Source organism: Marmota monax, unplaced genomic scaffold (genome assembly GCF_021218885.2).
Source record: "Marmota monax isolate L192 unplaced genomic scaffold, Marmota_monax_Labrador192_F-V1.1 WCK01_AAM20220418_F8-fsc00020, whole genome shotgun sequence".
Classification (NCBI taxonomy): domain Eukaryota; kingdom Metazoa; phylum Chordata; class Mammalia; order Rodentia; family Sciuridae; genus Marmota; species Marmota monax.
The window spans coordinates 13,768,030-13,789,928 of NW_026692912.1; the positions used below are offsets into that span (position 1 = coordinate 13,768,030).

The window sequence follows — 21,899 nt, forward strand, 5'->3', positions numbered from 1 at the left end:
TAATTTTTTAAAGAAATGTGTTTATTTGGTTATTACTTATTAATTTAAGACTGAAAAATAAAGCAAAACAATGCCACTGAGAATGGCTACAAGAAGGGTAATCTCAAGAATATACCCTGTTAGTGCAAGTATAAATGCATATGACCTTTTGGGGCTATTTGTATCACTAGCCTCAGAGAAGCTTGTTTCAATGTCTTTTACCAAATAATTCTACTTCTAGGGCTCAATTTCAAGAAATTGCCAGAGATGCTGGCAAGCATTTTCCAGAACACATGAAAATATTCATCTTGGCAGCATGCAACAGTAAAAACTGAAACACCTAAAATTGTTGAATAAACTGTAGTATATTCATTACGATTCAGTATTACATAGCTATTAAAATTGTTATGAAAACTGTATAATACTATATTATGAAAGGGTTATCATTATCATATTATCATGTGAAAATTTTAAAAAACACAAACAAAATTGGCTATTCAACATGATCACAGCTCCATATAAAACCTTCCTAAACAGAAAAGACAAATGTACAAAAGAAGGTGATACACTGAATATTGAAAGTAGTTACCGTAGGATGAGAGATTTTTGATTTTTTAAAAATTCTACATTATGTTTTAAGATAATACTTAATAATAGATAAAGATTTAAGTTTCCTGAATTTTCTAAAATGGGCATGTATTATGTTTTCATCCTCTGAAACATCACTTTAACAAAGAAAGGAGGAAGCCCAGTTTCAATCTAGAGATAGGTTTCTAGAGTCAGTGTTTAAAACCTAATCACATTAAGTATCCAAAGGCAAAACTAATGTCTTTAATTCATCAATTAGGGTACACTCAGTATGTCTTAGTAATGTTTGTTTTAAAACATTATACTAATGTTATGACCCAGTTTTAATTCCTCCAAAATGGCTTTCATTTAAAAGTAGCACAATGTTACAGATCTTTTCCTAATTAAATAGTAATTTTGCCATGAATTTGAATGTTTATGAGATGACTTAATTCCCAGACCTTCAGCTATCTGCTATTAATGCCAGAAGTGTGGCAAGTAATTTGGTGGATGCCTGCAGCTCCCAAGGCAGCCCAGCTCTGAAGGACTCCATGTGTACCGCACTCTGACACACCCTGCACTGTACCTCCTGTCCCGGCCCGGTTGCCCTGCAGCTCTTCTTCCAGGGCCCAGACAGGCTGGAGGCAGCCAGGACCTTATCGTTTTGACTGCAACCTTCTTCTCTGGTTTACCAAGACTCACTGCTGGCTCTGTGCTGGTAAGTGCTCTGCAGCCATGGATACAAGTCAGCTTCCACTGAGTCTGGCCAGGAGCCGAAACAACACTAGGGCTTAAAAAAACACTCCCAGTTGAACTGGACACCATCATTAATTATGCAGCCAAGGTAGAAGGAAACACTACACTGGCCTTCACGAAATGGGAGAAAAACATCTCTTACAATAAATCCTTCCGACAAATGCTACCTCTTTAAAACCATAAATCCTGTAAGAAGCAACTGCCAAAAATAGATAGATAAATAATTACATGTATCATTTTGCCTGGTAGTTCCAATTTAGAGAATTAATGTTAAAAAAAAAAATGCCCCCAATAAGGGGAAAGCTTCATGTTCAAAGACACTCCCGGCGGCACTGTTCACAATTGTGAAATTCTGGAAACAGCTGAAACATTCAGCAACAGGGAAACATAAGGAAAACTGCAATTCAGTCATTCAATGGACTATTCTAAAGCCATGAAAAATGACATTATATAACAGCATGTCAGGAAGCTTAGATGCAATTGAATGTGAGAAAAGAAAATATAGTAAATGATCTCTCTCCACAGATTATAAGCATGACAAAATGAAAACCAGATGCAGAGAATAAAAGGCTGGAGAAGGGCAGGCCAAGAGGGACAACAGTGGCACATGAGCACGGCTCCAGAGAACACCATCTCCATCCAGGAACTGCCTGGTGATCCACCAAGAGGACACCAGAGAGCCCGGGCATGAATCACCAGAGGAAGAGAGGCCTAACAGCTCCACGATGGAAACAAAACCAGGTAGGGGAGACAGGGCGAAGGGAGAAAGAGGGGGCAGGCAAGAGGAGGAGGGCACCTTCCAGCTCTGCAGCAGGAGGGCTTTAAGGAAGCAGGACCCACATAGTCCACTCGACATTACTTGGGTTGCAAGGCAACAACCTCCTTCCTTCTGCTTCCTCCCTGCTCAATCAAGTCTGCACAAAGGCAGACTAGTGGTCCCAGGGGTTCTTGGAAAGGGACTGAGTCCCACACTGGGTTGATACAGCGCAGAAGAAGGTACACTAAGGCCAGGGAAACAATCTGTAGTCTGACCTAAAAACTAGGGAAAGGCAGAACCTATAGCCAGAAATGACCAGGAGGAATCAACTACTCAGAAACTTACAAAAAAATAGCAGAGGGACACTGGCAGAAATCCCAATAAATGAGGTCCAGATAATCGGCTGCTGGAGGACTCCAGCTGGTTTTTGAGAAACACTGAGACTGTGCAGATCATGTTCCAGGTATATCTATACCATGTTCCTCTGGGCCCTCAAAGTCCTAGAGGAGCCTCAGAGGCTACCACTGGGCAAAGGCTCCACTGGGTTTCTTTGCCATATTGAATGGGGCCATCCTGTAAAACTGCATATGAAAAAAAAAAAAAGAGTTCTGTTGTTTACATATGGCTTCAAAAAAAATTTTTTTTTTTAATAATGACCTATGTGACCAAGTAACAATAAAGCTTTTAGCAAGAAGGTGCCAGTGTCTGGTTGGTGCTATAGAACTCATGGTGGTACTGTTACCAACCCCCAGAGAAGAAGAGAGACCAGAGACTGTGACAACTAGAATCTACACCACCAAAGGGCTGGAAACCACTGCCTGTGGCCAATACTAGCCCATCTCCATTCTATCAACACAGTTTCATAGGAACACAGCTCTGCCACTCATATCAGGGGCTGCTTGTATGTGTGACAACAGAGCTGAGCAACTGCCACAGGGCCCTTGACCCTGCAAAGCCTAAAACATCTTCTTCCTGCCCCTTTGCAGGAAGTTTGATGGCCAGTCTATCTGGACTGGTCTATATAATCCTTGGACTCTCTGAAGCAAACTGAATTACAAACACAAAGCCCTACTTCTTATCCCAAAGAGAGAGACTACAAGAACAGAAAAAGCAAACGGGAGATCAGAGCAGGTTCCCAGGGAGGCTGGCTGAACTCAGCCCAAGGTCAGAGGCAGAACAAGAGTGTTATGGGCTGAATGTCTGTGTCTCCAAGGTCACCTGCTAAAGCCTTCAGCTCTCAAGTGATGGCATTAGGAGGTGTGGCCCTTGAGAGGGGATGACATAAGAGGCTGGAACCCTCGTGAATGGGATCAATGCCCCCAAACAGAGACCCCTGACAGCTCTCTTGCTCTCTTGGCTCCATGTGAGGACACAGTGAGAAGTCTGCCACCTGGAAGGGGACCCTCACCAGAACCCAGCCATGCTGGCTAGCACCTTGATCTCGGACTTCCAGCCTCCAGAACTGTGAGAAACAAGTTCCTGCTGTTTGTGAGCCACTCAGACTGTGGTACTCTGCTACAACAGACTGAATGCACTAAGATAACGGCCCGGCCCAATGGGCCAAGGGTCACACTAGAGAGAAACAAGTGGATTCACAGAATCACAAACTTTGCTCTGTAGAAAACTATCGGAACAGGGCTGGGGCGCTCTTGGGCATCCATACAACACAAAGCAGAGAGTCTTCAGAGTGAGCCTGCATGCAGAGGAGTGACAGGAACCCTGGGCACTAACCGAACTCGCACTGCTGCAGCTCCAGGGCTCTCCACGCTACGATTACAGGAGCAGGGAAACGGGAAGTCCAGGGCAGGTCTTCACTCAAAACCACACGCCCTTTCCCAGTCACCCACACTTTCACCACCACGGTTTTCTCTGGTGATAAATGACACTCCATGACCAGCTCCGGCCCTCACAGGATCTCCTTTCATCTGAGAAATAGTCAAATGTCACCACACTCTAGCCACTAGGGCGAGACAGCGGGTCAGTGTTTAAACACAGCCACGTTTACGAGGCTTAATAAAGCTAGCTTACCTTGAGAAAAATGGTCTGCCATGACTGAAGTCTGCCCGGACACGCTGTCTTGCTTCTGTTCTCGGGAGAGGAAGGACTTCTCGGATATTTCATCATCAGACAGCACATGAGAGGAGAAAGGCCTAGGAGATTCGGGTAGAAGACGCTGGTAGTCCACGTTGTCTTCCTCAGTCCTTAACAGTTGGGATTGAAAGACAAACCATTTCCCGCACTAAGACCCCAAGCAGGGCTGTGACATCAGAACCCTCGAGGTTACTTTCCCTTCAGAACTGTCCCGTGTGTGTGACTTCCATCAGCCCTTTCATTTCCTTACTACATTAAGCAATGACACTCCCAAAACAAGAAGGGCTCCATGTGCTTGAATCTGAAGCCAAGGAGGAAGGGAAAGTGAAGGGATTGTAGCTGTCCCAAAGTCTGGCTTACAAGAGAGGAAAGGGGTCCGCAGCAGCTGCTTCCCAAGTGCTCACTCTGACGAAGCAGCCTGGGTCTGACCTGGGCCTCCTGGGCCCCCTCTGAGGAAGGGAGTGCTGTCCTCCATAGAGCCAGAAAGGCGGTGGCTCAGCATAAACCAGCCACTGTCCGTTTATAAGTGGCACCTCCCAGATCTGAACCAGGCTTGTCTGGCTCCAAGGCCCCAGGACAATGTGGGATTCTGGCCCAAAGCCATGAAACAGCATTATGGATTAAAAAATCTCAGAACCCTCAAGGTCCCCAAGCAGGCCCCAATGGCATGGTTCTGGCAATCATGTGGTTATTAACCAGTACTTCCTGAGGACCACCTAAGCCACAAGGAAAAGCAGCCTGAACACTGTGAAAAGCTCCTGTGAATCTCCATTATAGATAAGCTCCTTGATTTAAGCTCCTTTCTCTCCAACTTTCCCATTACTGTGTCAGTGGCCACAGTCTCATTATTCATGAGCTCAGACAAGAGCAGAGGACTCCGAAGCTGCAACGCATTCATTAGCAGGTAAACACCAGATGCAGCTCTGCCCAGACAGCCTGATGGATGCTCAGGCTCACCGTGGGCCCACAGAAGTACAGAGTGGGCCAAGGGCAGCCGTTTAATTAGCCTAGGAGTGACCCTTGTGAGGGCTGAGCCTGCCACTGACAAAGAGAGGACAGAAGGAGAAGAAGAAATCCTCTGAAATGGAGAGGGGTGAGCGCTGGTTGAGGAAGGCTAAAAGACTCTCCAAACTCATCAGCTTCCAAAATGATGAATCTGGCCATGTCTAGCCCCAGCTTGCCCTGCTCATCGACTCCCTGCCTCCTGCAGAAGAGTGTTGGGACAGTCGTAATAACAGCCTCTGAGAACCAACAGGCCCAGCCTGCCTCTCAGGCCTTGACCCAGGATCCCTGCTCAAAGGGGCCAAGCTTCCCTCCCCTCAGACAGGGACAATCTCCCAACAGCCCTGGGCCCTTCACTCTCAATCTGCAGAGCTCAGCTAAGACGGAGTCTTCCATACCCTCTCCACGTCCTGCCAGTGGGAAGTGGTTGCCATCCTGAGGATGGAAGTAGTGGGGTGAACTGGGCGGGGTCTCTGGCGCTACTGCAGGAGGAGAAGGAGTATATCTTTTACATTCATAGAAGACCTGATTAAAATGTCCTCCAGTGAGTTGTGAACCTCCTACTTGCTTGCTGTAAGGATGCTGATGGCCTTGGTGATGACAATAAAATCTAAAATTCAGCATTCCAGACTGTCTCCATTTCTTTATTTTACCCCTAGGAGTCCAAAGGGCCACATCCTTTAAAGTGAAAGAAGGTCCCCTCCAGTGTCAATAGCATTCAGAGCCTTTACAAGTAACAGGAGGATGAGACCTTGGCATTTGCAACAGCCACAGAGGCAAGCTAAAAAGGACTACAATTCACATATTGTCACTGCCTTCCAAAGACAATGTAGAGTAACCATAAGAGCACAGGTGTTCGATTCTGAAAGACCCAAGTTCAAATCCTAGCTCTGCCTTTCAATGGCAAACAGGCAACTTGTCAGCCTCCTCACCCTAAAATGGGAATAAAAACGTTCACTTTGTAGGGTCAAAAGTAATAAGTGTGAAACACCTAAGGCAGCAGCTGACACGTACAAGTACCCTGCAATGCTGGTCAGCTCCTCTCTTATTCTGAGGACTCTGGGAGTAGAAAGGTAAGACACACCAAGTGGTCTTCTCCACGTGGAAAGGCAAGTGCTGTAATGCAATTACATGCCAAGTACCAAAACTATCAGAACAGGGCTGGGGTGCTCTTGGGCATCCACACAACACAAAGCAGGAGAGTCTTCAGAATGAGCCTTCCTGCAGAGGAAGCAGGAATAACTGGCCCGGGTGTGGTGGAGGAGGGTACAGGGAGGGCTGGTTCACGTTCACTCCAGCCCCTTTTACACTACATGAGGAGGGAAGCAGGGGGCACAGTTCGTGCACAGCCATGGTGGGGGTGGGGCAGACAATGGAAGAGCATGGGGTACACGACAAGAAGGGAACAGTGTGGAGGGGAGCAGAGAGGACCGGTCAGCTTGAGGAGGGCTCAGATTCCCGGCTAGGGAGTCTGGAACTTTCATCCTGCAGGCCCCAGGAGCCAACAGAAGCAATATGTCATCTGATTCAAATCCCTGACAGAAATACCAGGAGTGACCTGGAACAAATGAATGGAGGGTTCGGGACACCCTGAGTGGCCTCTTCACTTTGCTCGGCCATAGACAGTTCTATAGGTATTTATGTTTTAGTTACAAGAAGCAGAAAACTTACACAATGGAAAGCAGCTAGAATATTTTTTAAAAAAAAGAAAAAAAGAGGCAAACCCAAACGGAGGTCCCAGAAAGTCTTCTTAACAAACGTTAAACTCACCTCTCTATCGGCTCATTCTGGGGACTCAGCTCCACTCCAGATGATTTTCCTAGAAGTAGAAATAACATTAAGAAAGAAGGAAAGCATTTTTTAAAAAAGTGATCCCTAATAATTTCTTGCTCACACATGTGCAGGGGCACTGTCCTGTTGGTTTAAACACTTTTTACAACAAGCCAGATGTTGAAAGTGGGATTCGCAAGAGCACAGTGCCGGCAAGAGACTCCTGCTTTATCACTAGTCTGGCTCTAGTTCCAGGGCACAGCATTGAATCCAAAAAGCAATCACAATAGCATCACTGGGTGTAATTCTTTTTCCTTCGCTAAAATTCTGATACTAACAGAGCATAAGCTCATTATAGGAAATGCACAATAGAATCAAGAAAGCTCCCTGCCCTCCTGAACGCCCATAGACCTGTGACTGGGCTGCCTTTGGTTCTTTCTTCCATGCATTTGGGCAGAGATGATGCTGTAGTGACTTAAGTTTTTCACTTTGTACTTTATTATAAGCATTTTTCCTACTAAATTTGCTTTAGAAACCTCAGCCCTAATGGCACACACGTCATAGTCTGGCAGTTTTTGCCAGTTCCCTATTCAACATTTAGGTCATCTCCAAATTTTCGTTTTAATAAATAATTGAAATAAACATCTTTGTGCATGCAGCTTTATCTGCATTTAAATTATTTCCTAGGAAAGACCTCAGAACTAAGATTACTGGGCAAAGGAGTGCTCGAGTGAGCTGAAAAAACCACTGTCTGCAGCAGGGAGAGGACGAAAGGGGATGACAAAAGAAAACAGAATAAAGCTCAGAATGTTGCTGGGCGAAAGACGTGCTGCTCTATTCCTGCATGTCATCATTTGCTGTTTGAAAGGAAGCATGAGCCCAGATTTCAAAGAGGCTAACAACTTTATTTTTAAAATACTTCAGAACCCTGGAAATTGCAGACCGGGATGAGCTCTTTGAAGAAACTGACGCATGGCTAAAGAAAAAAACAAACCCTTCTACAGCAGCACTCGAAAAATGAGACTATAATTAAACTGCACCCACACATACAATTTTCAAAACTACTCCTAAAAGGAAAAGTTCTCCAACACAGCAGCACAGGGAGAAGATCCCGAGCTTGCCTGCTTGCTTCATGGCTCACGGTTCCCACCTACAACTCCCAGGCGCCGGCATGGCCAACCGAGCTCACGCTATATCCTAGCCGGCTGGCCGCCTGGGCACCAAGAGCCAGTGGCACATAAAGGCCTGAAAGCCATCCTCCACAGCAGGGCACTGAGGGGCACTGCACCACCGGGAAGGAATCAGATGGGCCTGAGCGAGTGGGCGCCAGGCCCTGGGTATGACTCTGGGCCTCCCGATAATCCCTCAAGCACAGCCTTAGCAGCCAAGAAGCCGAGTCCAGGAGGGCTCATGTCCAGCTCTCTCAAGGCACCCCATTCTCACTCTAGCATTACTGAGATTTCCAGTTCATAAGCAAGGGGGGTGGGGGCAGCCTCATAGCTAATACCATCACAGAGTGCCCAGCCAAAGTGGTGTAAAGATATTTTGATGTCTTGCAAGGCAGGGAGAGGCTGGCAGACCTCTCAAGGGGGAAAGCCACAGCCGATCCAGTCAAACTCGAAGACCTTGACCGTAGTTAAGTCCCAGATCGCAACCAACCCTCATATGTTAGGGAACATCTCAATCAGCATTTTTCATCACATGTCCATACCAGGGCAGCTTCCAACATTCAGCTGATGATAGACTTTGACCCAGTCAACCCCGAGGATGAACCATCTGTCCCAGCCCAGCCTTCCCAAGAGCTTAAGAGTCATAATGTACCACCAGGCAAACAGCCAGGTGAGACCCCGCTCCACACGCATCAGTGTTCTTCAGCGCACACCTCCCTCAGGAACCTCTAGGGTGGGTACCCTTGGTTTGAGGCAGGCTTTAAGCATCCTGAGTCTCCTGACCATAAACCCATCAAAGACCTCTCCTCCATTCCTAACAAAACCTGTGGCCACAGAAGGAGGTGACCCTAATGCCACCAGCAGCATGGGTTCTCTCTTTTTCAAACAAAGACTCTTTGGGGAACTTACAATAACTCAACAACAATAGAATCCCACATGTTCCCCTATCACAACAGGGTTCTTTAAAACTCAATGACAAATGGTTATTGTGGGATTCATAGAGAGATCATAACAACTGATGCATTGAATTTCTTGGTGGAAACTGCCTTCACACAGGTGACAGGAAACCATCTGTTAGGCTATTCCAAATGCTTAGGATGCATGTCATGAAAATGCTGCTGCCATCTCTCAGGCAAATCCTATTGCTACATCTAAAAGCTGTGCAGTCTGTGGCAGTGGGGGGACTTCATCTTTACAAATAAAAAAACACCCGGTTATCCCCTTCATTTCCAAACAAGACCATGATGCAAGACAGACTGACAGATTAACACCCCCTCCCAGTCTCCTCTGCACATTAATCCATCCTGTACACAGCTGCCATTGAAGAAGCCCCCATAGGCCAGAGAAGGTGCAGTCACACACCATAGACTGGCATCTCCAATGTGACCCAAATATTTCTTCCTTTCCATCTCATTAGTAACTGGACACAGGTACCCCGTTAGACCCGGAATACAGAGATGGCTAGGAGCCATCCTGCCCTTGAAGAGTTCACCTCTGAGTGGGAACAATGGACCCAGAAGACAATTAGATGACAATATTGAGATAAAGGGCAGCATGTGGCTGTGGAGGCAAGCACAATCCAGCATGGCTGCTGGGGAAATTTAGGGGAGGGGGAGTGGAGCTATATCTTTGAGGCAGAAAGAACTACTTTATAAAGGTAAGAAAAAGCTAAGGGGCTCTGGGGAGAGCAGATTGCAGGGGTAATTAAAAGCCAAAACCCTCCATCTGATCTGAAAGCCTGGGTCATCACGGTCAGCTCCTGAGTGCCCACTGTTTGCCAAGCAGGACACCAAACTCGCTCATCTCATTTAATCCTTTCAAGCAACTTTGTTAAGACAGGTGCTACTATCCCCACAGAGGAAACCTGACCCTTAAGGAGTAAGTGGCACATGAAGCTGGGGTCTGAACTCAAACCTCTGAGGTCAAAGGTCCTCTTCTTTCCACCCTGTGAGGGCCTCCTCCATCCCAGGGCCAGACATGAATGTCATGTGTGAGCTGCAAACAATCCAGAAGTGAAGAAAAGGAATAGATCTTGCTTCCGTGGCTTGAACAAAGAAAGCTTTCTGGCGGATGGGTGTCATTTCCTTAAGTGGAGAAAGAGGGCAGCCTTGGTGGAAAGGGCCTGGTGGAGCAGGCATGGAAGTGGAGAAACACAAGGCCTGGCCACAGAAACAGGTGACCAGTGCACCCCCAGCACGTGCAACTTGGTGGACTGAGAAGGCAGCACGTGGAGGTTAGGAGGACGGGCTGTGGAAGTAAACTGCTGGCTCTAAATCAAGTTCTCCAAATTCCCATGTGACCCTGAAGAAGTGAATTATCCTCTCTGTCCTCATAATAAACAAGGATAATGTGTAATGCTTCCTCACAGGCTAGCACACAGCAACCCCCGACAAAGGTCAGCCTTCCTCGTTTCCTCATTGTCTTCTTCACCACCATCACCATCACCAACCAGAGGGTAGAAGGCTGGAAAAGGCGGGCTATGCAGGGCCTCAAGAAGAAATGAGCTTTGGGGTCCATCTCTTACAGCAAAGGAGTGCTGAGGCAAGGGATGCCAACAGCTGTCCTCTGTCACGTGGCCAGACCCTGACACCCACAGTGAGCTCACTAAGGGACCACTCACAGTCTTCTTTGTACGTTGCTCGAAACATTTGGAGTAAAACACTGCCTTCCTCGTCTGTGCAGCTGGTCTGGGGAGGCACCAGGACGAGGACACGGGAGGAAACCTGGTCGCAACAACAGTCACTGATCTATTTTGTGTCCCAGCCCTCTTGGGGCATCTAAAAGCTACAGACCCTCACCCCAGAGAAAGGTACATACCGCCCCAAATCTTGCAGAATTCCAGACTCCTACAGGGGAGTCCTAGTTTCTTGGAGCTAAAGAGGAATTCCAGTTCTCTCCCTGATGAGCATTAAGAAACCATGCTATCATCCTACGCCTTAGATTCTACCAACTAAACACTATGAAAGAAATGCCAAGGACACGCACAAAGATTCCAATTCAGTGTTCTTTATAAGAGCACCCAAACTGGAAATAACCTACATGTCCATCTAATGGGGAAGGATTAATTGTGGTACCTTTACACACAAGAATGCTCTTGGGGCCACTAAACTTTAAAGTGTACATTAGTATTATTAATGGTGTCATACATGTTATTTCATTAAAACTTCAGAGAAAACAAAGTGTAAGTTGCAAATAGTTGTGTTTCCATAAAAAATACACACATGTTAAAAAGATCTAGGCATGTAAGCTCCAGGGTGTTCATGCATCACCGTGTAAATGATGCAATCACAAGATTTTAGTCATGTGTTATTCCACAGTAAACATGTAATGTTCTGTATTGATTTTTAAAAGCTGGTATTTAAATTTTAAGGAACCCAAGCCATGGGACTAAAACTACATCATAATTCAGGAACCAGAACACTTACATGGCATCTAAGAAAAGACCTGCCTCTATGTTACATTTTCCTCTTTACCAAAAGAAGCTGTAGTGAAGTTTCTGGAATTTTTAGGTCTTTTGGGGAAGAAAATAAAGTTTTATATGTGTGGCGTCTGCTACTCCTGGCATGCTCCTGCCTCCAGAACCCACAGCAAACAAGAAGTGGGACTTCCCTGGGCGGTCAAAGTCAGTAACTGAAAAGTAAAGCAAGGGGCAGCTCCATGGTGGGGCGGGGTGGCAAGCTGGTGCCAGGGTGCGCTCCCTTCTGGCTTGGCACTGCCAAGACAGGATGAGGGCTGCAGGAAGGAAAGAGACAGGGACACACCTTGGGCCTGGGAGACACTGCTCTGTCAGTCGCCCAGTTATTTCCCCACTAATAAGATGAAAATCAGCTTATCTGAAAGCAGCCAAAAGAGGGTGCATTTTTATAAAGCTAGGAAAAGCCAAGTGCTCTTATACCCTGTGCTCAAAGGTACTGGGGAACTAGTACTAGAAAACTCAGCCTCTGCCAGCTCTTTGGGAAAAGCGCTGACGACACCCAGACAGGCAAACCATCCCTTCTCATATCCTGGAATGGAACTGAGCAAACGTGGACCCTCTTGGACCATGTGTCATTTACGTAAGAAGACAGAAGAACAGAATCAAATCCTGGTTTCCCCCAAGTCAGCTGTGTCTCTGAGTGCCACTCTTTGGTTATGGCTAAATCCCCTAGAAAACAGACTGGTGCAGGAGTACGATGCCAGAAGCGCTAGGCCCCAGAGAGCCGCCTACTGAGCAATGGCCGTGGCTTCACGTCCATGATTTAATTCAACCCTTAACACAACACTGTGAATTGGGGTCAGCATGCCAGGTTCACAGGTGAAGAAATTCATTTTCTCATGAAGTGCTGAAGGTCCACAGCCCACGGGTGGGGAGCCAGAGCTCTCAGCCCACCCCCGGGACTGCGCTCTTCCCTGCAAGACCCACGTGCTAGATGTGCAAGGACATTCCTGAAGCTCAGTTCAGCGTAGGTAAAACTGGATTCATCCTCCCCTCCAAGGTCACTGTGAAGTTTCAATCAAATAACATGCATGACACCAAGAGGAACACACTTGAAATGCCAGCTCTGCTGTGCACTCCATAAATGCTCACAGAGGGGGGCTTCCTCCCACTGGGCCACGCTCTGCTCGGCTATGAAACTGGGATTCACTTGCACACTTTGGTCTCAGCAGACGTGCACTGCGTGCCCTCTACACCGAGGCTGCTTATGTCCTAGTGCTATAGCAGCGGACACATGGGACAAGGTCCGTGCCCCTGGGGGGCCCAGAGCCCAGCAGGGCAAGCAGACTCCCAGGCCAAAGACAGATACGCAAGGTGGTGGCAAGCAGGAGAGAGGACACAGAGCAGGGCCAGGGGAGAAGAAAGGCCAGCAGTGGGCGGGACGCTGGCTGTTTACACAGTCGTCAGAGGCCCTTCTCAGAAGGGAAAAACTGGGAAAGGCAAGAACTGCTGAGGGTCGCCAGAGAGAAAGAACCCACAGAGGCCTGGAGAAGGCGCCTCTCAGGCAGACGGGCAGCTGCAAGGTCACAGAGGGTAGGGAGGGAGAGCTGGCTGGCTGGGAGGAGGGGGCAGAGCCGGGCAGTACGGGCCCAGCTTAAAAAGTACATCTGTACTTTCCCACTGACTCAAAGAAGCCTCTCATTTCTAAGCAGAGAAGGGACATGGTCTGCCTGACATTTTTAAAGGTCGCTCTGACCACTGTGTGGAAATGGACTGTGCTGGGCAAGGGTGGAGGCACAGAGGTGGGCTGGGGCAGCAGGCAGCGGGGACACCAGTGCAAACTGCAGCAAGGGATGAAGACTGGCCAGACCCAGGGCCGCGGAGGGCAGAGGAGCGGGAACTCTAAACGGGGCCCCTTAGAGGCCAGGTGAGCATAGCCTTTCCCCAAGGAGGGAGCTGTGGACCTGCCAACAATGCTGTAGTCTGAGAGAAGACATGACCACTGAATCTGGCAAAGCAGAAGTTGCTGGTGCCTTAACCAGCGCCCTTCTGTGGAAAGGTGAGAATGGTGGAAAGCCTAAGCCCAACCGGGTTAAGAGAGAAAGGGGGACGAGAGTAATGCCAATAGGTGTAAGGGAGAGGGACAAAGATAATGACTTCAGGCTGCGGCTCTGTGGGAGAGCATGTGCTTAGCATGACTGGGGATGGAATTGGGGGGGGGGAGGAGGAGGAGAAGAAGAAAAGACTTCAAAAAGGCAATGTGGAAGGAAAGAAGTTTTGACTTTGCAACCATGTTCAGATATTTCATAAATGAATAAGAAAATTAAGTTAAGAAAGATACAGGGTAAAAATAAAAACCCTAAAATTAAATACAAGTAGAAACAAATGAATATAACTGTATTTCAAATAAATAACATAAGGATACTGTGGAAAAAATAAAACCAAGTAACTTTTAAATTCAACTCCTGATTATATGCCCTTAGCCTAAAAACAAAAAGAACAACAAACAAATGAATTCTTCTAGCAGACTTTTGTTGTATGGATGAAGCAATTCTGGAACCATCTGCATATGTCATAGAAATGAGCAAATCAGCAAAGAGACTGATGCTGCTAGAGCAGGGTTCTCACTGAAGGGGAAGGGAAACGCAAATGAGGAGGTGGGAAAGACAAGAAAGAACCAGCGGGTGTGCATGGACTCGGGTAGCATTGTGAAGCAATGAGTTTAAAATGAATTTAATATTTACATACACACACACCAGTTCTGCCTGCCTGAGGGCCTGGAAACACACTCTAGTGGCCATGAACGCACTCAGCACTGAGTCTTGGATTGTAAATAGCACTCCCCACTGAAAGAAACCAAGCCTACTTGGAGAAATGACTGACTCGGAGAAAGGCACAGTGTAAGAAGACTAATCATCTTTGTTGTGGCTGAAAGGAAGAAAGGGCTCCTGAAATGAGGGAGACATGTCCACCTTTGGAACATGCAACTTAACAATCTGAAACAATTTGAGCATCAATGTGAAAAAAAGAATGGGAAAAAGTCCGATGAATAAAATAATCTATAAGCCTATATTGATAATTAACAAGTAACAAATACAGAAATAAAGGAAACTAATGTAGAATGCATCCTTCTTTTAGCTGTTACCTGATAATAAAGGAAGAGGAATGCTGATGTTAGAGAAAAACAAAACCACATTGCCTCAACCATTGTAACATTTGACTGGAGCAAGAATCCAGGGATGGTATAAACTCCTGAGTAAACGTTCAAACATGAATGGCCTACTTCAGGAGTTACAAAGTAGTCCCACCAGTTAGCTGTTACACAGGGAAATATAATTTACAGTGAAGAAACCAGACAGACACCACTGTGGCTCGTGAAGGTGTCAATGAAAATGGGAGAAGTGAATCCTGTGCCTTCTTCATGGGATATCATGAGAACAAAATGTCGTCTATGTGGCATTCTTGCCAAAGCTGAATAAGTACTCTGATCCAACCATAAATCAGATTATACGGAAACAGCAGGTAATCCCAAAATGAGAGACCAATCTAAACCCATCAAGCACATCAATATCACAAAAGATAAAGAAAGGGTGAGGAACAACTCCAGATCAAAGAGACCACAGAGACATGTCAACTAATGGTTACATGGGGTTGGGGTGTGTGACTCAGAAGTACAGTGCTTGCCTAGCATGTGCAAGGCCCTCGGTTCAATCCCTAGAACAAAGAAGAAAAAAAAAAAAAGTAACATGGGGACTAGAACCTAGATCAGGATCAAGAATAAAAATTTTCATTAAAAAACAAAAACAAACAAACAAACAACAACAACAAAAAAACATTGAGATGGGTGCAGCGGCTCATGCCAGTGGTTCTCAGGAGGCTGCGGCAGGAGGCTAGCAAGTTCAAAGCCAACCCAGGCCACTTAGTAAGGCCTAAGCAACTCATCAAGACCCTGTCTCTAAATAAAATATACAAAGAGGGCTTGGACACTCATTCATAGACAGTGTAACCAATCTAGAAAGTAGTATGGAGATTCCTTAAAATCTTGGTATGGAACCACCATCTGACCCAACTATCCCACTCCTCGGTCTATATCCAAAGGATTTAAGAACAGCATACTACAGTGATACAGAAAAATCAATGTTTATAGCAGCACAATTCACAATTGCCAAACTGTGGAACCAACCTAGATGCCCTTCTATAGATGAATGCATACAGAAACTGTGGTATATATACACAATGGAATATTACTCAGCATTAAAAGAGAATAAAATTATGGCATTTGCAGGTAAATGGATGGAGTTGGAGAATATTATGCTAAGTAAAGTAAGCCAATCCCCCAAAACCAAAGGCAGTATGTTTTCTCTGATAAGTGGATGCTAATCCACTGGGTGAGGGGAAGGGAGGGGAGGGGGAACAGGGTAGGAATGAGACAGACATCAGTGAGCACTAATCTCTAGGGTATATTAAGAACTCAAGAAGCTAAGCACCAAAAAAACATAACCCAATCAACAAATGGGCCAAGGACCTGAACAGACACTTCTCAGAAGAGGATACACAATCAATCAACAAATATATGAAAAAATGCTCATCATCTCGGGCAAGCAGAGAAATGCAAATCAAAACTACTCTAAGATTTAATCTGACTCCAGTCAGAATGGCAGTTATTATGAAGACAAACAACAATAAGTGTTGGCGAGGATGTGGGGGAAAAGGTACACTCATACATTGCTGGTGGAACTGCAAATTGGTGCAGCCAATTTGGAAAGCAGTATGGAGATTTCTTGGAAAACTGGGTATGAAACCACCATTTGACCCAGCTATTCTTCTTATCAGACTATACCCAAAGGACTTAAAAACAGCATACTACAGGGACACAGCCACATCAATGTTTATAGCAGCACAATTCACAATAGCTAAACTGTGGAGCCAACCTAGATGTCCTTCAGTGGATGAATGGATAAAAAAAAAAAAATGTGGCATTTATACACAATGGAATATTAGTCAGCATTAAAAAAGAACAAAATCATGGCATTTGCAGGTAAATGGATGGCACTAGGGAAGATAATGCTAAGTGAAGTCAGCCAATCCCAAAAAACAAATGCCAAATGTTTTCTCTGATATAAGGGGAGTGACTCTTGGTGGGTTAGGAAGGGACATCATGGGAGGATTAGATTAATTCTAGATAGGGAAGAGGAGTGAGAAGAAAAGGGAGGGGGAAGGGGATTAGCAAGGATGGTGGAATGTGATGGTCATCATTATACAAAGTACATGTATGAAGACTTGAATTGGGTGTCAACATACCTTATATACAAACAGAGATATGAAAAATTGTGGTATATATGTGTATTAAGAATTGTAATGCAAAAAAAGTACTTGTATAATGGCATAAATTGACGTGAACATACTTTATAAACAGAGATACAAAAAATTGTGCTCTATATGTGTAATAAGGATTGTAATGCAAAAAAAAGTAATAAGCTGGGTATTAAAAAGCAAAAAAAATCTGAATCTCTACTATATATCATACAATGGTATATTAGATAATGTGCTACTTTTGACTTTGATAATTGTACCATGGGTGTGAAGGAGAATGTCCTTGACCTGAAAAACTACACACTGATGTAGACAGGGGAAGGGATATGTAGCCAATACAACCTTGCAGGGTTCAGAAAGATGATAACGTGTGTGTGTGTGTGTGTGTGTGTGTGTGTGTGTGGAGGGGAAGTAGGGGAAATGTAGCAAACAAAGGCAGCAAAATGCTAACAATTGATAGCCAGGGGAGGCTATGTGGGATTTCTTATGGTCTCAAGAAAGAAAAAAGAGGTTTATTGCATTAACATTATTAAAATACCTCGCAAATAGCAAAGGACCAGCCTTTCACCCCTTTCTGGCCAATTGGACCCTTAGATATATTTCTTAACTGATAAAGATTTTGTTTGCTTGAACAGGGATTTTTTTTTTGGGGGGGGGGGATTGCCAATGTCTAAAACTCATGATTTTTCAGCAAAAAAAAAAAGACGACAAATAATGAAGGACAGGGACCAATTCTCATCTTCTCTAGAAAATCTGCAAGAACAAGCAACCCCATGGCCATGGCTGAGGACAGCACCCATTGGCTGGCTTCACTGATATGCCTCCCCAGTGTGGCCCCAGAAGCATCGAAACTGGACCCCTGGCTTGGACAGTGCAGATTGCTGCCATGTGGAGGTGGCCACTGGAGGAGAAGTGGCCAGTAGTGTGGTTCCGCTGCCACCTGGTCAAGGTCTGCAGTAGGTAACTAACAGCAAGGAGTCACTTCCTTCCGTGCCCACCTAAGAAGTCCCAAATCAATTCCATGTGGTAGGACTCATGTCCCTCAGCCCACTTACCATTGAGAAACAGAGTTTCCAGTCTGTCCAGGAGCTCTGCACACTGATTCAGCTGCTCCTGGAAGCCCTCGGCCACACAGTGATCCACGTCGCTGGCCTGCAGCAACTCCTCGAACGCCTTGATCATGGTGTTCACATGTTGATGGTACATGACACAGATGCCGTGGCTGTCCTTAATCTGCTGCCGCTGAAGGGACAGCTCCCTGGCTTGGGACTGAACTAATGAATCGTATCTGATAAAAGGGGAAAAGAAAATGCTTTTGCCATTTCAGAATTGAATTTTTGTGACCTTAGCACTAATTGGAAAAATGACATAGCAAAATTTTTAAAAGCCTGCAGCTGTACAAGGATATATATGTTAGGAAAAAAATGAAACTGTACAAGGTCACTCCTTTGAGTTCAAACAGCCAATGAATGCTAGAACTAAGATCTTTCTGCAATATTTTTAACCTTATAAAGCCCCCAATTAAAGTAGAGATTGGCAAGAACTCTGAAGAACAATTAGTTTCCATATACTCTTCAAAAACACTATGCCAGATTCAGAAACAAAGGTCAGCAAAGTCACCCAAAAATCCTTAAGAAGTACAAAAAAGAAAGTGTATGGCAGGGGGAAAAAGCCAGGATTCTCCTGTCAACAAAAAGGTCAGGGAATAATCCTGCTCCAAGCCACCATTCAGTGAGTGTCTAGGGCCTGTCAGTCACTGAGAGAAATACTGTATTTGTTATCTGATGAACTCTGCTTTTATAGAAAAGGAAACGGATCGAGAAGTTGGAAATGTGGTGAACTTGTAGGATTCCAACCATCTCTAAATGCAAAGCTCTCATGCAGCACTGCCTTGCTCCCGGCCACCAGTGCCGTCTTTCCCCTGTGGATCCACAGTGTCAGTAGGTGGCAAAGTGGCCCATATACACTGTGGCCACAGCGGCCTGGCTCCAGAGAAGCCTGGCCAACATTTCTGTTCACATGTTCCCCTTCCCTCATGCCAGCACTCTCAAGGCCATGAATGGACATGCCAGTATTAAGGATGGGGATCAGTTTTACGGAGGAGGAGGAACATGGGTACCAGAGTGGGACTACGTAGGTCTCAAATCTGGCAACGCTTCTGACCAGTTGTGGACACTCACAGGCAGGTCACAGCAACCTATCTGAGGCTGTTTCTTATCTATGAAAATGAGTTTAGAGCATCTCTTACTCAGGGAACTTTGGAGGATCAAATAAGAGAAGTTCCTGACCAGAGGCCTCACGTATCAGCCAGTCAAAAAAATACAAGCCTCCTTCAACCTCACTGCTTGGGAAGTCTTGAAAAACTCACTCTGCCTCCCGACAATCCAGAACAATGTGTTTGTCTCAAATTAGTGATGGATGAAGGTCAACTTTACAAATGATCCCATTTTTGCCATATCTCATGAAGCAAAACTGTATCTATTTATACTCATAAAGCATTATCTTCATGACCTAAGAATTCTTCTCTTTCAACACAGACTTATTTCTCTAAGATGACCTTAAAGGGTAAAGATATGGAAAATAATTATATTCCTCCCACCCTGCCTAGGACGTCAGTCTTAGTTCCACAGAGCAGCAAAAGCCAATAATAGAGTCCAGGAATAAACACTGCAGTTCAGCCACAGCACTATAATTCACCCAGCGATTGGTATGAAACCTCTCCCAGGCCCCAACCTGACGAGGGCAAACTTTGCCCTGCCAACTTCAGAAGATGCACCATTTGTAAATGATGTTGGTGTGCGTGGGCACCATGTTTGTGGCCTCACATTTGACTTCTCCACAGGCCTGACTGCCTTCCCTATCACACACACCGCCTGTCACACAGCACTGTTCCCTGTAGCTCACGGGCTCCTGCCTAGTGGCAACATGGATGGACTGCAGGCTTAAGTGGGGAAAAGGCAGAGGTGGAGTGTACCTCGAGGGTGAGATCTCTCTGAACTTATTCTGCAGGTTGTGGATTTCACTGAAGAGTTCCAAGTTCAAATTCTGCTCCTTCGGCAACTCATCCCCCTGGTCCAGCAGCTGCTGCTTGAGGCCCTCAACCATCCTGCCATCAATCATCTCTGGGGCCAGAGGATGGAGGATTTTCATGTGCTTCACATATCGTACTTGGTGCAAACTGGAAAAGGTCATTTCTTCTTCATCAGCACTGCCCTTGGGCTTATTCAACCCATCTGGGGCCCCTTCTGTCCCACACAAAACTGTAATAATGGCCTCACTGCACTGGGAGTGTTTTTGAAGCTGAAATATGAAATCCCGGTAGCCCGCCAGCTCAGCTTCCAAGTCACAGATTTTCTGTTTTAAGTTTTCCACATCATTTAAGGTACTGATGTTCTCAGACTGGTCAGTCTCAGTCACGTTGACTTTAACAGAAAGCTGACTCTTAGAACTCAAGTGAGTAGCTACTGACATTGGGCCCAGAAAATCTTCAGAATTCTCCTTGCATGCTGGTAACATGGGAACATCATCAGACAGACAAATTTCAGGATCTGGAAATCAAATATATGTATGTCAGCATCTCCTTTGCCGCAATCCACATCTGCTCCCCCTGTTATTGCCACAGCAGAACCAAGACAAAGCAACAGCCTCCTGACGAGCCTACCTGTCCCTGGCCCTTCCTTCTGTTGATTTGGATATTAAATATACCCCAATGGCCCATTTGCGAAGGTCTTGTTCACTCGGCTGTGGCTCTATTGGGAACCTTTAGAAGAGGGAATCAGTAGAAGAAAGTGGCTTCGCTGGGGACGGCCCTTGAGGGCAGGATACTGTTCCTCCCCTGTGCTTCCTGGACACCAGGAGGTGAGTAGCTTGGCTCTACTGCTGCTCCCTGCCATGATGTTCGCCTCACCAGAGGCCCAAAGCAACTACACTCAGAAACCTCTGAAACCTGAAGCTAAGATAAACTTATCCTTCTTCTCAGTTGATCTTAGGGTTTTTGTCACAGCGATAGAAAACTAACATACCCTTTCACCTCTCAATGCAACCTCTTTCTCAGAAAAAAAAAGTTCAAAGAGTGAACATAACCATAATAAACCAACTATATATCAAAACTCATCAGTATCCCCACTACCTACCTGTGACCTTCCATGATCTGATTCCAGGCAACCTTTCCAGGATTATCACCCCACACCAGCTAGGAGATTTTCCAGAAACTGACTATGATTCCCAATGCCCGGTGTGTGGACTCATGCCTCCAACACTTTCACATAAGCTGTGCCCTCTGCCTGGAGTAGCCTACGCTCAGCCCTCCATTCCACTCCTACTCAGTGAACCCTACTTGTCCTTCAATGCCAGCTCTCATTTTCCTCCCCTGCAAGCCCCACCTCCCAACTATGCAAAAGCCACTCCCCTCCATGCATCTTACACTTATTACCATGACAAAGCACCACAAGCTGGGGGCCAAAGCAGGCACCACAGTCAGCATTTACACAGCAATTAATAACTAGTCTGCAGGTTCCTTTTCAGCAGGACTGGGTCCTTTCATCCTCACTTTCTCAGTGCTTAATATAGTACCTAGCACAGGTAGAAGTCATTAACAGTCTGGGAAATACTGAGGGACTCATGAAGCAACATTACAGAGTAGTACTTCTATACATCCATAACAGAAGAGTCCTCCTTTCAGCATTGGTGAGTTTCCGGGCGATGCCTTGATGTCCCCTTGAGTGTGAGCTGTTTCACTGACTCACACCAGTCAGGAGCCAGTGTCTATTAGCTGGCTCAAATACCAGAGATGCAGCCCAACTGGTTTGAGAAGTGGACTGCAGAACAGAGACAAAGCAGAGCTTTGGGGCCAAGGAGCAGGAGAATCACACACAGACTTGCCACCTGCTGGCTGCACCGCCTGGACAGGAAATTATAATCCCAGAGCCTCAATTTACCCTATATGGAAAATAAGGAAAGAGATGCCTCACGTGGCTGTGTGAGGTTTAAGCTCAGGCCTCACCCACAGCCTCTGTCCTTAATCACTACACCATGCTGCCTGCCACCCAGGAAAGCTCAAGAAATGGTTTGAATACTTGAG

At 45.9% G+C, this 21,899-nt stretch overlaps 1 protein-coding gene across 8 annotated transcripts in view; it reads right to left on the reverse strand.

Moving 5' to 3' along the window:
• Cdk5rap2 (CDK5 regulatory subunit associated protein 2) overlaps positions 1–21,899 on the reverse strand; it is a 194,481-nt gene that overhangs the window by 34,709 nt on the left and 137,873 nt on the right. For 7 of the 8 annotated variants that reach the window (XM_046451711.2, XM_046451710.2, XM_058581650.1 and 4 more), the window contains 4 exons: positions 19,794–20,367; positions 17,875–18,107; positions 6,923–6,971; positions 4,088–4,260 (listed from right to left, as the gene is read on the reverse strand). In XM_046451711.2, coding sequence (XP_046307667.1) covers positions 4,088–4,260; positions 6,923–6,971; positions 17,875–18,107; positions 19,794–20,367 — 1,029 coding nt within the window. The remainder of the gene's footprint in view (positions 1–4,087; positions 4,261–6,922; positions 6,972–17,874; positions 18,108–19,793; positions 20,368–21,899) is intronic. The other variant, XM_046451707.2, reaches the window with a different exon arrangement.